At 36.9% G+C, this 19469-nt stretch overlaps 2 protein-coding genes across 5 annotated transcripts; one reads left to right on the plus strand and one right to left on the minus strand.

Moving 5' to 3' along the window:
- Window positions 1–214: 214 nt before the first annotated feature.
- LOC120200221 (cytochrome P450 71B36-like) lies at window positions 215–10314 on the minus strand. 2 transcript variants are annotated; one of them, XM_039201197.1, is made up of 3 exons: window positions 9375–10313; window positions 7905–8507; window positions 215–292 (listed from the first exon to the last, which is right to left on the minus strand). In XM_039201197.1, exons 1-3 carry the CDS (start codon window positions 10287–10289, stop codon window positions 287–289), a joined length of 1524 nt encoding a protein of 507 aa, XP_039057128.1. In that variant the 5' UTR covers window positions 10290–10313; the 3' UTR covers window positions 215–286. The 2 variants fall into 2 exon arrangements, with proteins under 2 accessions (XP_039057128.1, XP_039057079.1); XM_039201148.1 differs by lacking the exon at window positions 215–292 and having other exon boundaries at window positions 7764–8507; window positions 9375–10314.
- A 2655-nt stretch (window positions 10315–12969) lies between these two features.
- On the plus strand, window positions 12970–19355 carry LOC120200388 (protein PECTIC ARABINOGALACTAN SYNTHESIS-RELATED-like). Of its 3 annotated transcripts, none has more exons than XM_039201312.1 (11): window positions 12970–13414; window positions 13690–13740; window positions 13841–13931; window positions 14596–14672; window positions 15282–15370; window positions 16231–16350; window positions 17405–17521; window positions 17655–17798; window positions 17901–18009; window positions 18104–18295; window positions 18566–19355. In XM_039201312.1, the coding sequence occupies exons 1-11, from the start codon at window positions 13115–13117 to the stop codon at window positions 18920–18922; spliced, it is 1647 nt and encodes a 548-aa protein (XP_039057243.1). In that variant the 5' UTR covers window positions 12970–13114; the 3' UTR covers window positions 18923–19355. The 3 variants fall into 3 exon arrangements, with proteins under 3 accessions (XP_039057243.1, XP_039057289.1, XP_039057210.1); XM_039201358.1 differs by having other exon boundaries at window positions 17886–18009; window positions 18540–18728; XM_039201279.1 differs by having other exon boundaries at window positions 12971–13414; window positions 17886–18009.
- The last annotated feature ends 114 nt before the right edge of the window (window positions 19356–19469 follow it).

Below are 19469 nucleotides of genomic sequence, written 5' to 3' on the forward strand. Positions count from 1 at the left end.
AAATTAACGGTAATATTGACGTGTTACCATAAGATAATGTCATATCATCATTTTAAAAATAAAAAACTTCACGTCAACAATTCTATTTATTTTTTAACGATATGTGAACAAAACAAAACAAAAATATAATTTTAGACATGATTTTGAAGAAAAATAATTTAATGACCTAAACAAAACCATAAAAATAGGTAAGTAATTAGATACGTAGTTTACCCTTATATCTAACGTCAAGCAATGGACATTGGGTCGCATTAATCGTCTACTGAGATGCTTGGCCATGAAGGTATTAGATCGGCACAAGGAGGAGAGGTGTCTTTTGTTGCGGAAGACGGCTATCGGATAGAGCAAAATCGCAACTGATAATTTGAGAAAATAAAAATGAAGATAAAAGAAACATAACCCCTAAAAATTTAGGGTAAAAACCACGGGCAACGGTAGAAGAATTTCACTATGAGAAAATAGGAATTACAACCTCTCTCGATCTACCAAGGAGAAAACAATGATAATTCTCTCTCGATAAAAAGGAGAAAATAACTCTCAAGAAACTCTCTAAATTCTCTCTAGTATTGGAAGAAAGCTAGAATGCTTTGGGATGGTTTTGAAGCTAAATGAGCTAGGGTATTTATAGTTGAAACTTAAGGACTAATCTTATAAATACCCTAAAGTTTAGTGACTAAAGTTTATAATTTACCCATTTAATTTTCAAACATTATTACACCTAATTTTGACATTGTTGCACCTAATTTTGACATTGCAATATTAGGTGCCTAACTTGAACCAATTTTCCAAGCTTTGACATTTCAACAATCTCCCACTTAAGGATTTGATTGGAACAATCATATCTTCACACCATTCTTTCTACCTTGTACCATCATGTTGCTTACGTCTCTGACAGGCCACAAGAGGATCGACACCAGGTAAATTTATCAGTGTTGATCGCCTTCGTCATGAAATATGCTATGTTGTCTTTGGTATGGATCTTCTGCATATCTACCGTTCCTTCTTCCACCTTTTCACGAATGAAATGGTACTGAACTCGTATGTGCTTAGTCCTTGAATGAAATGCTGGATTCCTTGCTAGATGCAAGGCGCTTTGACTGTCACAAAATAGAGAGACATACTCTTGATTGTGCCCAAGCTCCTCCAATAGCATCTTCAACCAAATTGCTTCTTTACTGGCTTGTGTAGCTGCTACATATTCTGCCTCTGTTGTGGACGTAGCCACAACTGACTGCAATTTTGAAACCCAGCTTACAGCTCCATCAGCAACTTTGAACACATATCATGTTGTAGATTTGCTTTTATCCAAATCCCCTGCATAGTCAGAATCTACATACCCATTGATTAGTAAGTTTGATCCTCTGTAATATAATGCAACATTTGAGGTCCCTTTGATGTATCTCAGGATCCTCTTTACTGTATTCCAATGCTCTTTGCCTGGATTCGCCATGTATCGACTAACCACTCCCACTGCTTGTGCAATGTCTGGTCTTGTGCATATCATAGCGAACATTAAACTTCCCACTGCTGATGCATATGGTACTCGAGACATCTCCATCCTCTCTTCTTCACTGCTAGGACTCATACTGGAGGATAATTTGAAGTTAGTAGGAAGAGGGGTAGAAATTGGCTTACAATCTTGCATGTTGAATCTTGACAAGATCTTCTTCAAGTAATTCTTTTGTGAAAGCCAAATCTTCCTATTACTTCTGTCTCGGTGAATTTGCATCCCTATAATCTTGTTTGCTGATCCCAAGTCCTTCATTTCAAATTCCCTAGCCAGTTGTACCTTCAATTCTTCAATATGATCTTTGGTGGGTCTTGCAACCAACATGTCATCCACATACAACAGCAAAATAACAAAATCGTTATCACCAGACCTCTTGAAATAAGCACAAGGGTCTGCATTAAGTCTGTTGTATCCAAGGCACATAATGAAAGAATCAAATCTCTTATACCAACACCTCGGCGCCTGCTTTAGACCGTACAGAGATTTGTTCGACCTGCAAACCAAGTTCTTCTTTTCTTTTTCTTCAAAACCTTCAGGCTGGAGCATATAAATTTCTTCTTCAAGATTTCCATGAAGAAAAGCTGTTTTAACATCTAGCTGCTCTAGATGTAAGTCCAATGTAGCACACATTGCCAAAACTACTCGAACTGTTGTTAGTCGAACCACAGGAGAAAATATTTCATTGAAATCAATACCTTCTTTTTGAGCATATCCTTTGACCACCAGTCTTGCACGATACCTCTCAACTTGATCGTCACCATTTCGCTTGATTTTGAAAACCCATTTGTTACCAATTGACTTTCTTCCTTGTGGTAGTGGCACAAGGTCCCATGTATTATTTTTATGAAGGGCTTCGATTTCTTCTTGCATCGTCATCCTCCATAGTGAAGCATCTGAACTATTTATTGCCTCCTGGTATGTTGATGGCTCACCGTCCTCTGTTAAAAGGCAGTATGCAATATTACCTTCTATAACATAATCTGAGTGCCAATTGGGACGTCTTCTTACACGATATGATTGACGAGTTGTTGGAGCTTCATAACTCTCTGGTTCTTGTTCATCATGTGCTGGTTCTGCTTCAGAAGAATCTCCTTCTTCAAACTCTTTTTCCACATGTATCTGAGTAGTCTCTGACTTTTCAGCGCTATCATCGTCTTCTTTTCTTTGTAGTTTATCTTCTACAAAGATAACATCCCTGCTAATAATCACTTTGCGGGCAGTGGGATCCCACAAGCGATACCCCTTTACTCCATCAGCATACCCCAAGAATTTACATTTCCTGGATTTTGGATCCAGCTTTGAAATTTCTTGGGAGTTGTACATCACATACACAATACTTCCAAATACATGGAGGTTTGAATAATCAGCTGGTTTACCAGTCCACATCTCCATTGGTGTCTTCAGCTCTATTGCAGTTGATGGAGCTCGATTCACCAAATAACAGGCGGTATTGACTGCTTCTACCCAGAATGATTTTTCTAGGTATGCATCCCTCAACATTGCTCTTGTTCTTTCTAACAAGGTTCTGTTCATCCGCTCTGCCACTCCATTTTGTTGAGGAGTGTTCGCCACTGTGAACTGTCTTTTGATGCCTTCTTTCCTGCAAAAGTCATCAAATTCTTCACTTGTGTATTCTCCTCCATTATCTGTTCTGAAACACTTGATTTTATTTCCAGAATCAAGTTCCACCCGCGCTTTGAAGTTTTTGAAAGTTGAAAACACATCGGACTTCTTCTTAATAGGGTACACCCAACATCTCCTGGAGTAGTCATCAATAAATGAGACAAAATATTTTGCTCCGCCTAGGGATGTAACTGGTGCTTGCCATACGTCAGAGTGAACCAGTTCTAGAACACTTTTGCCTCTAGAATTTGATGTGTTGAATTTCAACCGGTGCTGCTTACTTGTTATGCAATGCTCACATAAAGTAAGTGAAACCTTTGTTAAGCTTGGAAGTAGCTTTTGCTCCACAAGGACTTTCATTCCTTGTTCTGACATGTGTCCAAGTTTCTTATGCCATAGCATTGCAGAATCTGAACTACATGAGGCAACAGAGGCTTCTGCTTCTAGCAATGTCTCTCCCTTCAGCAGGTACAAGTTTGCAGCTATCTTTTCACCTTTCAGCACCACAAGCGCTCCACGAAACACCTTCATGATTCCTTTCCGTGTTTCAATCTTGCTAGCATTATTATCCAACAATCCGTAGGATAATAAATTTTTCTTCAGACCTTTCACGTGCCGCACATCTTGAACAACTTTAATTGTTCCATCATATATCTTCAATTTGATGGTTCCCACACCAACGATCTCTAAGGCATGATCATTGCAACTATACACAGATCCTCCTGAGACAGGTTCATAATGATGGAACCATTCTCTTCTTGAGGTCATGTGATATGTCGCTCCTAAATCAATGAGCTATATATCTGCAAATCGTTTTCTTCCTTCCACGGTGGTTGACGCTTCACAGCATAGAGCATCTCCATCATCTGAAGTGTTTGCGATATTGCCTTGTGGATTAGAGTTTTTATTTAGACTCCAACAATCCTTCTTCAAGTGATCCTTCTTTCCACAGTTGTAACACTTTAAATTCTTCTTGCTTCTCAACTTCGATCTACCATGTTTGTGACTGCTGCTTTGGCCACGTTCTGTTAATCTCCCTCTCATCATTGTCATCGTTGTCAACGCTTCTGCTTGTTGCAGATTTACTTGTCTGTCTTCCTTGTTCTTGCGCCGATTTTCTTCTTGTAGAACAGCAGCTGCAACATCATCGAAGACTAGACTGGTAACATTATTGTTTGTCAAGTTGATGATGAGTTGATCATATGAATCCGGTAGACTTTGAAGTAGAAGTTCAGCACGTTCTTGTTCTCCTATTTTACAGCTTAAGGATGTAAGCTGAGAAAATAAAGTGTTCATTGTATTTAAGTGCTCCGTCACTGAAGTAGATTCTGGCATACAGAGAGTGTACAATTTTCTCTTAAGGAAAATTTTATTGTGCAACGATGTGGCCTCGTACAGTTTGGTGAGATGATCCCATATCTCCTTAGATGTCTTCTTCTCCTCGATACTTGACAATACTTCATCTGCTAATGCTAGATGAAAGTTTGCCATAACATTTCCATCCATTTTGATCCATTTGTTGTCGTCTGTGAAATCTATTGGCCTTTCGCTGATAGCTGCTAGACAACCGTCTTTCCTCAGGATGACCTTCATCTTCAATTTCCACAATGAGAAATTTCTCCCATTGAACTTTTCAATATCAAATTTTGTTGCCATTGCTTCGTTTACGGGTAGCTCCCACGTTTTCACTATCGTGAATAGTTCTCTGGAACCTTCAAAGAATGAGTAATAACTTCTTACTTTCTTATGTTGGAGGATCCACCTTTTAGTGGCAACCACAAAGACAATAAGCAGATATTACACACTCTAATCTAGCTCTGATACCAATTATTGCGGAAGACGGCTATCGGATAGAGCAAAATCGTAACTGATAATTTGAGAAAATAAAAATGAAGATACAAGAAACACAAAATTTACTTGGAAAACCCCTAAAAATTTAGGGTAAAAACCACGGGCAACGGTAGAAGAATTTCACTATGAGAAAATAGGAATTACAACCTCTCTCGATCTACCAAGGAGAAAACAATGATAATTCTCTCTCGATAAAAAAGAGAAAACAACTCTCAAGAAACTCTCTAAATTCTCTCTAGTATTGGAAGAAAGCTAGAATGCTTTGGGATGGTTTTGAAGCTAAATGAGCTAGGGTATTTATAGTTGAAACTTAAGGACTAATCTTATAAATACCCTAAAGTTTAGTGACTAAAGTTTATAATTTACCCATTTAATTTTCAAACATTATTGCACCTAATTTTGACATTGTTGCACCTAATTTTGACATTGCAATATTAGGTGCCTAACTTGAACCAATTTTCCAAGCTTTGACATTTCAACATCTTTTTGTTGAGGGTAAGGCACTGAACAGTCTGTTCTTCCATGCTAATATCCGTCTCTTTTGTCCCAACTGGCAAAGCCCAATCGAAACAATACAATAGATTTGCGAGTAAAAGCTCCGATGTAACGGTTCACATGTACATCCCTGGACACCCTCTTCTACCACTTCCAAATGGCAACAACTCAAAGTTTTGTCCTTTAAACTCCATGGTGTTATCGATAAACCTGTCTGGCGAGAATTCTTCTGGGTTTTTCCAGTTCTTTGGGTTCCTTGCAATGGCCCAAGCATTGACTTGGATAAGTGTTTTGGGATAAATGTCGTAGCCGTTGATTTTGAAGTGTGACATGGTTTCACTGGCGATGAGCATCGGCGCTGGAGGATGCAATCTTAGAGTTTCTTTTATGCCTCGAACTTTGTCTTGTGCTTTCTTCATCAGTGTTGGATTTCTCACAAGCTCCGCCATTGCCCAGATCACAGTTAGCGCACTGGTGTCTACACCGCCCAAGAACATGTTCTGTAAACGCCGATCATTAGTTGAGTAGAATCTGTGCATAACTTAAAAAAATGGTGTTTTTGGGCTTACCAAGACAACTGCCTTGATATGATATTTAGTGAGCCAAGCATGACTGTGTTCCTCAATTTGCTCTTTTTCTTTGGTAAAGATAACTAGTCCCAGAACTGATATGTTGTCATTGGTTGTGTTGGTAATGCTCAATCTCACATAGTATTGGTTGTGGTAGTGGTAATACATGTCTTCGACACGTCCGCTCTGGTTTCGGGTATACGAAATTCGGAGCGACCTTGTTAATCTCGAGAGACGGTCCGCTTACTACAGCGATTACACACATCAGAACGAATCGTTTCTAAGGCAATAATTATACCACGATACGATTTACGAATATATTCCTTTTCCACAACGAAATAATGGGATGAGGATTTCCTACGTGAACATTTTACGGGATCAGAAAGTGACACAATTTTATCAATTCCCCTTCCTACTATGGAGATGGAAGATTGTTTGGTGTGGGGTGGTGAAAAAACAGGAACTTATACTGTGCGAAGTGGCTATCGTCTCCTTCTAGAGGATAGTTGGACTCTCAATCAATGGACAGAGCTTTATAAGAAACTTTGGGCGAGTCAATGTCAGCGTAAGATCAAACTTCAAGGTTGGAAGTTCATCCAAAATCTGGTTCTAACACTGCAAAACCTCCACTTTCGACGGGTTGCTCATTCTCCTTTCTGTTTCAGATGCCCAAACACAGTGGAAACTATTGAACATGTAACCAGGGAGTGCGGTGTAGCAAAAGAGATATGGACAGAATTTCAATTTCGTTGGCCATCGCATGGTTCGGTATGGACAATAAAAAAGTGGCTAAGCTGGATTTTTGCAAATCACGACTAGACCCACCTTAGAATGAACTGGATGGCTTTTCCGAGGAGTGTTCAGGATCAAAGTTTGTTTTTCTTAGTTTATACTCCCCGGTCAACGTTTCAAGGTTTCAAAAAAAAAAAGTTTAGCGGACAGTTATTACAAACCAAAGACTGTTGCAAGCTTCACTTGTAAGTATGTTTTGCATATTCATCGAAGACAATTCATACAACGTCTCTCCAACAGGTTTTTTCGGTCCATTGTCGCCATTGCATCGTCAACATAATTTAATTACAGTCTCATATGTAGTATCCTCATCTCTCAAAATCAGGACAACAACTGACCTACAACCTCAGTGATAGTGCTTCCAAACAATTTATTTCGATCTCCATCTTCTTATAGCCCCTATTTCACGCATGTTTCAGTGCATCATAAATCGTCCATAGCTCAACGATGAACACCGAGCATGTGCCTATTTTATTTACTTTGAAATTAGTTACATCACATGCTAAAATGATTGTCATAATTGTATATTTTGTAATCTAGTTAGTATAATTGTTATTATAACATTAAAGAGGAAATAGACTCAAACATATTTAAGTGTATATTATTATTTGATTTAGAAGTTTAAAAGCTTTGAATAAATTTAGATAGTTAATAGATATTATATTAAAATAATTATATATTCGATATCAATACATGGATAAGCATTACATTATTTTACACTTTACATAATACAAATAATCAAAATATTTAAATTTGATAAATTTTGACATGAAATCAACTTAAATTAAATTTAAAGATAATTTGTCTCGATCAATCTCAAAATATTTAAGAACATTATTATATTTATATTATTCAGCATATTATAAAACCATCAACATATGACAAACTCATTAGGTTTAATACTACAACATGCATTAAACGGGAAAACATAAATTCTATTCGTAATAATAGTCTACTGATCCGATCACTTGTCCCTCTTATTTAACACTAGGTCAAGTGCATGGCTAGATGGGGGTTGGTTTAGACAAGAGCACCCACTTTGCCTAGTGAGATGCCTGGCTAATTGGCACAAGAAGAAGAGGTGTCTTTTTCGAGAGGGTAAGGCACTGACCTGTCTGTTCTTCCATATTAACATCCGCCTCTTTTGTCCCAGCAGGCAAAGCCCAATCGAAACAATACAAGAGATTCGCGAGTAAATGCTCCGATGCAACGGTTCCCATGTACATCCCCGGACACCCTCTTCTGCCACCTCCAAATGACAACAACTCAAAGCGCTGTACTTTGGAATCCATGGTGTCTTCAATAAACCTGTCCGGGGAGAACTCTTCTGGGTTTTTCCAGTACTTTGGATCCCTTCCAATGGCCCAAGCATTGACTTGGATAAGTGTTTTGGGATAAATGTTGAAACCGTTGATTTTGAAGTGTGAGATTGATTCTCTTGGAAGCAGCAACGGCGCCGGAGGATGCAATCTTAGGGTTTCTTTTATGATCAGCTTGACGTATTGAAGTTGATCTAGATCGGTTTCCGGTACTCTTCCTTTCTTCTTCCCCACGATCCCTCGAACTTCAGCTTGTGCTTTCTTCATCAATGGTGGTTTTCTCATAAGCTCCGCCATTGCCCATATTACAGTAAGCGCGCTGGTGTCGATGCCGCCCAGGAACATGTTCTGTTTGATACTTGAAGTAAGATTATTTCAAGACTTTAATGAAATTAAAAAAGGATTAATACCGAAATAAGTGTCCAAATTATACATTTTTAATTTCTTGAATAGTTGCCTATAATATTTTTTTGGTCCTTCCATACGCTTAATGATACAAACGTTACCACTTTAGATGACCGGGTTGTTAACAGTGTTAATTTCCTCCTTTAAGTGACACGTGTCACAATCTAACAATTTTAAAAATTTTAAAAAATAAAATTATATATTTTTAAAAAGAAATATAATTTTTTTGAAATAACCCCAAAACTTTAAAAACCTTCATTTTAACCCACACCGACCGCTGCCATTTGTCGTCGACGAAACTCCACCTGACCTCACATCCCCCGACGACCAAAACCCCTATGAAATCATGACCGATAGACGATCGATCAACAGCGAATCGACGTTTTATAACCCGCGAACCCTATGATGAAAATCATGATCCAACGTGATTCCGACGAACAATCGGCGAAAATTACGGTGACGTATAACTAGGATGATGGCAAGGACTATGTCGACGACGGTGGTCGTAGCCGGAGAGGACGACAGGGGTTATTGTTAGGATTTGGGGATTTTAGGGATTTGAGGCTTTTTTATAATTTATAATTTTAATTTTTTTTAAAAATAAATTTCAAAATTGCCAGATTATGACACGTGTCACTTAACGGAACAAACAAATGTTACAGTCCATACATCTAAAGTGATCACGTTTGTAATGTTAGACACCTAGATGTGCCAAAAATACTGTGGGCATCTATTTGGAAAAAAGAGTATAATTTGATCACTTAGTTAGGTATTGCCATTAAAATAGTAATATTATGGGAAATAACTTACCAAGAGAATTGCTTTGATGTGATTTTTGGTGATCCAAGCATGACCGTGTTCCTCGATTTGTTTCTTTTGAATTCCGAGCATCACGTCGATAATGTCGTCCTCATGTTTTGTCCTTTCAGGTTTACGATGGTCTTCGATCAACTGTTGAAACAACGTATCCAACTTACGGAAAACTCTGTCTACTCTTCCTTTATGACCACTTATCCAGTCCACAATCCAGCCGAATCCCGGAAAGCATTCGTCGTAGCAAAAAGCTCCGGCCACCGTCTCGGCATCGTGAATCAATTCGTAGAACTTACGACGATCAAACTCGCTTCCACGGAAGGATTTACCGTAAGCTGTTCTGAAAATTATGCTCCCAGAAAAGGCAAATACCTTCTCAGTCAAATTCACCGGATCAGTCGGCGACGATGATGCCGACTGAGAGATAAAATCCATCAACGACCCGACCTCGTCTTCTCTCACGAACCGGAAAGATTTCACTCTTTTGACACTAAAAATCTCAAGAACACATAGTTTGCGCAGTTCTCTCCAGTACTCATTGTATGGCGAAAATGCTACGTCTATATAATTGTACGAAAGCCTCCCAACACCGGTTAGCTTAGGCCGGCTGCAACATGCGAGATCATTGACCTTCAACACTTCCTTCGCGGCATCCGCCGATGAAACGATTAGGACCGGTATACGACCGAGATGAAGGAGCATGAGCGGACCATATTTGCTAGCAAGTTGGCTTAGAGAACTGTGTGGCAGTGCACCGAGCTGGTGCAAGTTACCGATAATGGGCACCTTGGGTGGGCTCGGAGGGAGATTCTTGAGCTCTTTGTTCACATGTTGGGTCTTCTTCTTGAAGATTAGCAATAGGGGAAGGAGGAGGAGAAATGGAAGCCAAACAAGTGAATTAAACAGATCCATTATTGGTTTAGTTTTGAGGTTCCTCCACCGTTGCTTCGCTCATATAATAGGCCATGCTTCGGCACTAGGTAAGCGGTCACCGTTTATTTATCCTTTTTTGGGCAGATAATCAGTGCGCTACGTTTGTGAAATTAATGAGCTTCTTCTGCACAAGGAACCAATTATCAATCAAATGTAAATAATATCGACATATAATTTAATTAAAACTTTGATAACCACTGACTATTAAAAGTTTATATAAAAGAATTAATATATGTAATTGAATTGTTGTGGAAAGGGGAAAGTTTGGGTTTGTATTTAAGCTTAAGAATTAGGCGAGGTGCAATAATGCACGCCCATTTTGCTAGAGGGACAGAGGCTAGTTGGCATTTGGCAATATGGTTATGTTAACATCATTCTGTCAATGTCATTCTTTGGAGTATATATTTTTCTAACGTTAATATTAAAATTTAATAATTTTTCGTTTATATATATTTGATTTGTAAGTCTTTTAACGGATATGATAATTTTAAATTTAACATCAGCCGTCTTATAATCGGAGACTCGAAGTATTTATATTTTGAGGAAAGACTGAAAAAAACGACTCTCTATCTTTTGTTCCCTCGACCGCATTGCCATCTCAATGCTATTTTTATCCTGTGAAAATCATCGATTTATAATCGTTCTTACACTGGTTGTAATTCTCCACTAAATTAGGAGTGAACCACTAACGACCTACATAACTCATTTGTTCCTATTAACATATATCAATATATGGTTAGGTGTACGATTTCACGTTAAGAATATAGATTTTTAAAAAGATATATATTGAAAATTTAAAATTATAGGTTATATGTTGGGATTTGCGGAAGTTCGAATTGACAATCGAAAGGGTTTGCCAAGAGGGGTCGAGTCGGTTCTTGTGTTTAGGGAGTAAGGAGATTGAAATATAAAAATTTTGCACAGCGATTTATAGTAGTTCGACTTCTCAACCAAGTCTACCTCCACTACCTTAGCTCCTCACCAAAGATTTTCTAACAAATTTACTAATTTGTTCTTTCTTTTTCAAGGATTAAGAGTAACCTTTACAACTCCCTAAATTTTTACCGGCTAAACTAAAACCTTATCCCTAGCTTTTCAAGGGCTCAGCTAGAACATTTCCTTTGACAAAAGGATAAAAAGAAGTAAACAAATAAATCTCTTAAAGGTAGGGTGTGTACATGAATTTAAGCTCACAAGAACAAAATATTTACAAGAGAATTAAAATAAAGAGTGAAAAACTCTTCTCTTGTGTTTGAATGTTTGGATAGGTGTTCTCTACTTTCTTCATGTGTCATCAGCTTGTTTTTATAGCTTGAAATGAGTTTGAAGTCGTATATAGCCGTTGGGGATGTTTTGGAGTTGCCGGGGATTAATTTTCTACAAAATAAGACTGTCCAAAACTAGAAGTATCGGTACTCTACTATGGGTATCGGTACTACCTTTGTTAAATTCAAATTAACTAGCCGTTGGAGCCTTGTAGTATCGATACTGTCTTAAGGGTATCAATACTACTTTGCACTATGGTATCGATACCCTTTCATGGTATCGGTACCATTTTGCATTCTGGAATCTGAGCCTTCATGGTAGTATCGATACTACCTTGATGGTATCGGTACTACCTTTGCCTATGGTATCGATACCATAAGAATAGTATCGGTACCGTTCATGTGGTATCAATACTGCAAAGAACAGTATCGGTACTACTTGTACAAAAATCAATTTTTGCTCAATTCTAATTTAAAATGAACTTTAATTATTTTTGAAATCTTTGAAAAACTTTGAATAAATTCAATTCAAATCCAAAAATATTTTGCCTTAATTGTTATATCAAAAACTTAATTCTACATTATACAATTTCAAATTTTTATAGTGTAGGAAAGCTTCTCTTGAAAGCTTGGTTTCATGTTGAAGTTGGAAAAAAAAGGGATGAAGTAATGTTGTTTAGTTGAAATTTAATCTTTTTATTTTAACCAGTAATCGACTTACTTAATCAAATATGTTAAAATTATGGGCAAAATACACAAACGGTCTCTCGATTATATAATACTTCTTTATTGAGTCTTTCGACTATTAAAAGTTATAAATGGTCCCCTACTATAGAGTTATTTTGTTGAGTCCATCAACTATTAAAAGTTATAAAATAGTCATCCGACTATTCATTATATTCCAAACTCGTAATTTTCTGTTAAAAATTAATTGTAGTTTGAGCTGGACGTAAACCTACTGATTAAGATATGATAAAATCTGATCTCATAATTTCAAACGACTATCATATCTTAGTCAACATGTTCACGTCCAACTCAAAGACCAATAATTTTTTTCCAAAAAAATGAGTTTGGAACAAAATGAATAGTTGAATAACTATTTTATAATTTTTAATAGTCGATGAACTCAACAAAACGACTCTCTATAGTTAAAGGCCCATTTTTTAATTTTTAATAGTTAGAAGACTCAAAAAATTAATATCCTATAGCGATGGACCATTTGTGTACTTTACCCTAAAATTAAACGTGCCAATTAAATTGATTTTAACCAAATTTTACTTTACCTCTAAAAGCAACTATAGATGGGAGTCGGTTATAACAGTGTGTGAAAAGACTAGTTTACCCTTAACAGATGAAAGTATTTTCAGTAGTGTTTTCATGATGTCAAGCAACTTGATCTGAACACTTCATAAGTGGACTCTGAAAGAACCTTTCTTTTTCTCTCCTATCGAGTTGTTTGCATCCACCACCCGCGTAAATCTGAGTCGAAGAAGCCGAAGCAGAGCTTTCGAAAAGCTGGCTTAGAGTCGGAAGCCGCTCATGGTTGAGCTAAGACACTCGAGCAGCTCGCTCGGGAGCCGAGCCGCTTCTTCTCCAATGAAACGCGACGAGGACGCCTCTCCTCTGATCCACGATCAATTCTCTCCACACGCCGAGGATCACCCTCGCCATTCTTCAAGAGATCGTGACCGTTCGTTTTGGTGGCAAATCCACTCTTTTTTCCCTTCCTTTAAGGATGATCCTAGGTTTTCTCAACGCGGCTCCAGGATCTCTCTTTTCGTGCTCATGCTTGTCGCCATTGCCGGATTAATCTCCATTTTCTCGATCTTGCAGCGATTAGTAAGAAAACGGTTTACTTTTTTGTATTAAATAGTTCAATTTACGCGCAACTTTTTCTCTCTTTTTTCTTGTTTTGTACAATCAGATTTTGAATCATTCTTAGTTTTTTAGTAATGATATTATTAGTGTTCGGAATAAAAGATATTTGATTGGAGTAAGCTTGCAGAGTAAGCGCTACAAAAATTTAGCCTATTGAAGTTTGCTTAATGGAAATTGTGAGTTTGGCATTTAATTTGTGTTACTAATGCTAATATACGTGTGTTAATTTATGGTAGAATTCCCCGTATTTATGTAAAAAGGATGGCATTGTTCTGCATTGTCCGCGTGTAAGTTCCTGATTAATTTTGTTCTTTTGTTCTCATTGGTAATACTTTCCGTATTATTTCTGGTTTCTTCCATTTGTGATTGGTGTTTTCTGCTTTCAAGGTTAAGGAGAAGCCTTCACTTTGGGAGAATCCTTTCACTGCAACTACTTCATGGAAGCCTTGTGCTGAGCGTCGCGAAGGTGGAATATCAGGTATTGTAGGTTCCTCCTTTTAGGGGTGTGATACCAAGTATTTGACTGTCTCAGATTTGTGAAACACATTTATTGCATGTTTGGGAGCATGAATTTGAAACCCTGAATTTGGATTTCATTTTCTGTATAAATTGTGATAATGAAATGCGTACATTACATTTAAATTAGTTGTAAATCAATACGATTACACATTTAAAAGATATGAAACATGAATTTCTAATCCAGACAAATCTATAGGTATTTTAAATGTATCATTAAACCAACATTTAACTAATCCATAAATTTGAAAAGTAATATCAAGTGTTGCTGTTTCATTTGTTTTTATATCACAATTTTCACTACTTTTGAAATTCCAATCCAAAATTTAGAATTTAAATGCTGCAACGCAACCTTAAGAAATTGTTTGTTACTTGAAAACTTGTCCTGCCTTTTGTTAGCAAGAGAATATGGTATCATATAGCTTACTTCTACAATTTGTATATATACTCTCAAGATGGGGAACTACTAAGTTTTAGGTTATGGACCTATGGACATAGAGGATTAGATCAGTCTAAACTTCTTCAGATTGGTTAACTGTTAAATTCATGATATTTGTTATCAAGTTGTTTTGCTCTTGTTCATATTATCACAGCTAAGGTTAATCACTATTTTAAATATTGTCCAGAGCTTCCTCCCGAGAATGAAACAAGTGGTTATCTATTCATTCATGCTGAGGGTGGTCTAAATCAGCAAAGAATTGCGGTATGGATTCTTTTCTTCTAGTTGCAATCTGATCACATGTTTTAGTTATCCTTTTACCATTTTTTATCATATGGAGTTGGAAAAGGTTACAATTTCATTTTGAAGTTATTGAGTTATAATTAATGATACTTATAGTTGGTGTCACTGGTGTGAAATCTTAAGAAAAATGCTCTTGCCTGACCTTGCAATTCAAAATTATTATAGTCTCAATTATGTCACAAATCTTTCTGAAGTGATTTAAGCTATTAAATTACTGATACTTAATAGTTAGCATCACATGTGCATTATCGTGGTATGCAAAGGCTTGTGAGATTTGATGCTGTCCGCGGTTTACCCAAGTTAGGGGAGTCATCCCTAGCTGTGTGATGAGTTTTATGTCTGTGCCTAAGTTAGAATTGGTAATAAAGTGCTTCCTTAAAGCACTTTTTCTTCTTGTATTTGTCATGATTTCTTGATTTAATCTGGTACCTTTGCTGCTTGGTTCTATTCTAGTTTCTATCATTTCGAAATGCCTTTTGGTTGTATTTAAAATGGAAATTTTGTTGAATGTTTTGGTATCGTTTTATGTCCAGCAACAAACTAACAGACTTATTGTACAACTCCATGCAGATATGTAATGCAGTGGCTGTGGCCAAAATTTTGAATGCCACTCTCATCTTGCCAGTGCTGAAGCAGGACCAGATTTGGAAAGACCAAACGTGAGAGAACTTGTCCAATAACTTCACACATATTGTTTATCTTGTGAATAGAAATCATTGGAACCTAAGTATTGATATATGCATAAAGTAGGCAAGAAAGGATAAGTGACTAAGATTATTAATTTAGCCAAAAGATTTTGTATAATTATTACTCTTAGCTTCACAACCTTAATGCATTGAAGTTATGTCGTAGAAAGATTATTTTTCTTCACTTCAAATAATGCCTAATATCTACGAGAATGATGTACCCTGTGTTAATGTTGACATTCTTATTAATTAACATTTGAAGTGTCTAGGCACATTGTAATTGTTTCTTTATTCAAGTTACTTGAGGTTCATTAATAAGATGGATTCCTAGGAGTTGCAATTCGGAGGCAGATAAGTTAGCTAAGGAGGGAATTGGTTGATGATTATAGCTTTATGGTTGGTTTGGTTTGTATTTTATTTTGGGAAGTTATGATGTAAGATGTAAGATTATGTAATTTTGGTTTATTAATAAGATGAGGTACTCTTTTCCTCCTTCCGATGTTGCCTCTTCCACAAGAGCCAACTAAGAAGGAGGTTTTTAATGAGACCTCCTATTCCTATATAAAAAAAAAGTTACTTGAGGTTCACTTATAACCTTGTCAAGTTGTTAGGTTTCATGTGCAAATAGCAATACCTCAAGATTAAATATATTCTTGGAATCTTGCCTTGAACTTAGATTTAAAGCTCTAAGCTAACTGTAGTTTGCTGAGAATTTGCAGTTTTTTCTGCTCCTCTCGTGGTCCTAAGCAAATCACTTTATTGCATTACTTATCTAACTGCAGAAACTCTGTTTCATCCTTTTGGTTGTAATTTATTTGTTAAACCGTGTGCAGGAAATTTGAAGACATTTTTGATGTTGATCATTTCATTGACTACTTAAAGGATGACGTGCGAATTGTTCGTGACATACCTGAGTGGTTTACTGACAAATCAGAATTGTTTACCAGTATAAGGTGATCTTTCATTGTTTTTCTGCCTCTGATACATTTTCAATTTTAATTAGTTGAATAGCAATAATCAATTTAGAAGTTGTTTGCTTCTGTGAATTTGCTTCAATCATGACAGTATCATGATCTTCCTTGGGGTGTGCTTGGTTGAGTGGAAAAGTGGATAGGAGGGAGTGGAAAAGTGAAAAGAAAATAAATTTGGCGTGCTTGGTAGGAAAAAAAATTAAGAGGAAAGAAAAGGAGATGGATGATCGTTTTCTGTCCTCATGTGTAAAACATTCTTTCCTATTTGGAATGATACGAGGAGACAAAATGTGAGAGAGATGTAAGTTGGTTCAAAATTATGTATTTTCAAAAACTTTATTTTTTCCCCTCTCGTTTTTCAACTCTACCAAGCAACGAATCTGGAGAAAAATACTTTTTCTTTCAAATTGTCCATCTTTCCTACCAAGCACATCAATGAGAAGAAAAATATATATTCTTTATCTTTCTATTTTTCTATTCCTTTGATTTTTCATTTCCAATTTTCTTTCCACTTAACCAAGCAAAGCTTAAATTGTGGTTATGACCTCATCAGTTGCATGAAGTACTAAGAGACAAAAAGCTATAGGTGAGGGTGATGTGGGTCCTTTATGGACTTTGAACTACAAGTCTACTAGTACTTCTTTCACGAGGAGTTTAAATAGACCTCATAACTGAAAATTTCATTTCATTGTTTTAGATTAACTGATATGGTATATTAATATTTAATGTATTTTAATTTACTTTGGGAACAATGTCACTTGTAGCCAATTTTCTTTGAAAAGGAAATGTAAGAAATTATTTTGCTCATGTCTCATTTCATATATGTTAGAAGCATCATTGACAGGCCTCTATCTTGCTACATGTGTATCATAGTTCAGTTTGAGCTTGTAGCCATCCAATCATAGGCTTTATTGGATGATGATGTCCGTACTTTAACAAGATAAGTCGAGAATGAATAAAGCATCTTGATCGACATCTATTCCATCTTTTTGCCACTGGAATTATTTATATGGAGAATTTTTGTTTTGTGCAATAGACGGACTGTGAAGAACATTCCAAAATATGCTCCAGCACAATTTTACATTGACAATGTGCTGCCTCGGATCAAAGAGAAGAAGATAATGTCCCTAAAACCTTTTGTTGATAGACTTGGGTAAGCCATGGGTGTTTGATATGTGTAATATTACTTTCAAAAGTTTATTTTTCAGAAAAGAAACTCTGGTTTGGTTTATTAATTCTCTTACACTCCTTTATTTCCTTCCCTATTTCCGTGGGTGTTGGTTCAGGTATGATAATGTCCCTCCAGAAATCAACAGGTTAAGATGCAGGGTCAATTATCATGCTCTTAAATTTCTTCCTGAGGTAGAGGAAATGTCAGATTTGTTGGTCTCAAGAATGAGGAACCGCACAGGAAGTCCAAATCCTTACATGTATGTATTATTTTAGCTAAGATTCTACTAAAATTCTGAGTTCGCGCTTTTTTAAATCCAGAATAACTAATAGTTCATTTCATTCAGGGCTTTACATCTTAGGTTTGAGAAAGGGATGGTGGGCCTATCATTCTGTGATTTTGTTGGAACTAGGGAGGAGAAAGCTAGAATGGCAGAATACAGACAAAAAGAATGGCCTCGACGGTATAAGGTGATTTAGAACAGCATGCCTTTTCCGTTTGTTCTTTTTGAAGAACCAAAAGTTGGCGTGGATATGCTTATATCTGTAGTGATTGTGATGGCAGAATGGAACCCATCTCTGGCAGCTGGCTCTGCAGAAGAGGAAAGAAGGTAGGTGCCCTCTAGAACCTGGGGAAGTGGCGGTTATTCTTCGAGCAATGGGCTATCCGAAAGAAACACAGATTTATGTTGCTTCTGGCCAGGTTTATGGTGGTCAGAATCGGATGGCACCCTTAAGGAACATGTTCCCAAATCTGGTGCGTTCTTTTCAGTCTTTATTTTCTATGAATGGTAGAAAATCTTCTTGTACGAAATCATTTTTCTTTGTGGCACTTTTTATGTGCTACTGCCCTTAATTATAAATGGAAGCATTAGAGCTATACTCATCCAAGCCTGTCAATTAAACAAACAGGACTATGTTAGGGACTACAATGCAAGTAGTTGACATGACATACTTGAACTGCAAACGTTTCCATTTTATTTTCCTCTTCTTTTGCAAAGATGACAATTACAGGGCTTTCAAACAGGTTACCAAGGAAGAGTTAGCAAGTAAGGAGGAGTTGGCTGTTTTCAGGAAGCATGTAACAAGCTTGGCAGCACTTGATTTCTTGGTGTGCCTGAAGTCTGATGTGTTCGTAATGACACATGGTGGCAACTTTGCCAAATTGATAATCGGAGCAAGAAGGTACATGGGTCACCGTCAAAAATCCATTAAACCAGACAAGGGGCTTATGTCTAAATCTTTTGGGGATCCTTATATGGGCTGGGCAAATTTTGTCGAGGACGTGGTTGTCACCCACCAGACACGAACCGGATTGCCAGAAGAGACCTTCCCGAACTATGATCTTTGGGAGAACCCCCTGACTCCTTGCATGTGTAACTAAAGCCTGATAACATAGGTATTTCTTTTCGGTTTCACTATATTTTTCAGGATTATCACCGAGACGAAACTGCATATCTATCTGCATTTGGAATAAATGAAAATTCTTTTACTTTCAAGCTACAAGGGAAAAATAAAGAATAAAATTGTTTGGCCGGAAAAGAGGAGTGCCGACAGAGACGATGGTTGGCCTAATCGTATCAGAGCAGGGATTCATTATTGACCCTGTAAGGGCTGCCGCTACCACCGGGACGCCCAGCATTAGCAGTTTTGCTTTAGCCTCCAAAACTAAAAACTAGAAGATTGATTTTTGAACATATATTTTCACCTTCCTTTTTATCTATTGTCTTTGATTTGTACCTTCTGAGCATCAGGATGCAGTACGTGTAAAATATTATTGAAACTACCTAACTAGTTTCTGACCATCCAATTTACTTGTGTGTTTATACACACACAAATCCTCTTAATTATAAAAATTTTGAAAGTTTATAAATGTCTTTAAGAAAAATAAAATTTTCTATTAAAGTGGACTGATGTAGAATATTGAAATT

The sequence above is a fragment of the Hibiscus syriacus genome, unplaced genomic scaffold (assembly GCF_006381635.1).
Source record: "Hibiscus syriacus cultivar Baekdansim isolate YM2019G1 unplaced genomic scaffold, ASM638163v2 tig00000002_pilon, whole genome shotgun sequence".
Classification (NCBI taxonomy): domain Eukaryota; kingdom Viridiplantae; phylum Streptophyta; class Magnoliopsida; order Malvales; family Malvaceae; genus Hibiscus; species Hibiscus syriacus.

What these genes read in the sequence shown, in the direction of transcription:
- LOC120200221 (XM_039201148.1), bottom strand. Translation starts at nt 10,289, where the DNA reads ATGGATCTGTTTAATTCACTTGTTTGGCTTCCATTTCTCCTCCTCCTT. An exon ending in ACATCAAAGCAATTCTCTTG is followed by an intron (nt 8,508 to 9,374) that starts GTAAGTTATTTC and finishes AGTATCAAACAG; the next exon opens with AACATGTTCCTGGGCGGCAT.
- LOC120200388 (XM_039201279.1), top strand. Translation starts at nt 13,115, where the DNA reads ATGGTTGAGCTAAGACACTCGAGCAGCTCGCTCGGGAGCCGAGCCGCT. An exon ending in TCTCGATCTTGCAGCGATTA is followed by an intron (nt 13,415 to 13,689) that starts GTAAGAAAACGG and finishes AATTTATGGTAG; the next exon opens with AATTCCCCGTATTTATGTAA. An exon ending in GGAACATGTTCCCAAATCTG is followed by an intron (nt 18,296 to 18,565) that starts GTGCGTTCTTTT and finishes GCTTTCAAACAG; the next exon opens with GTTACCAAGGAAGAGTTAGC.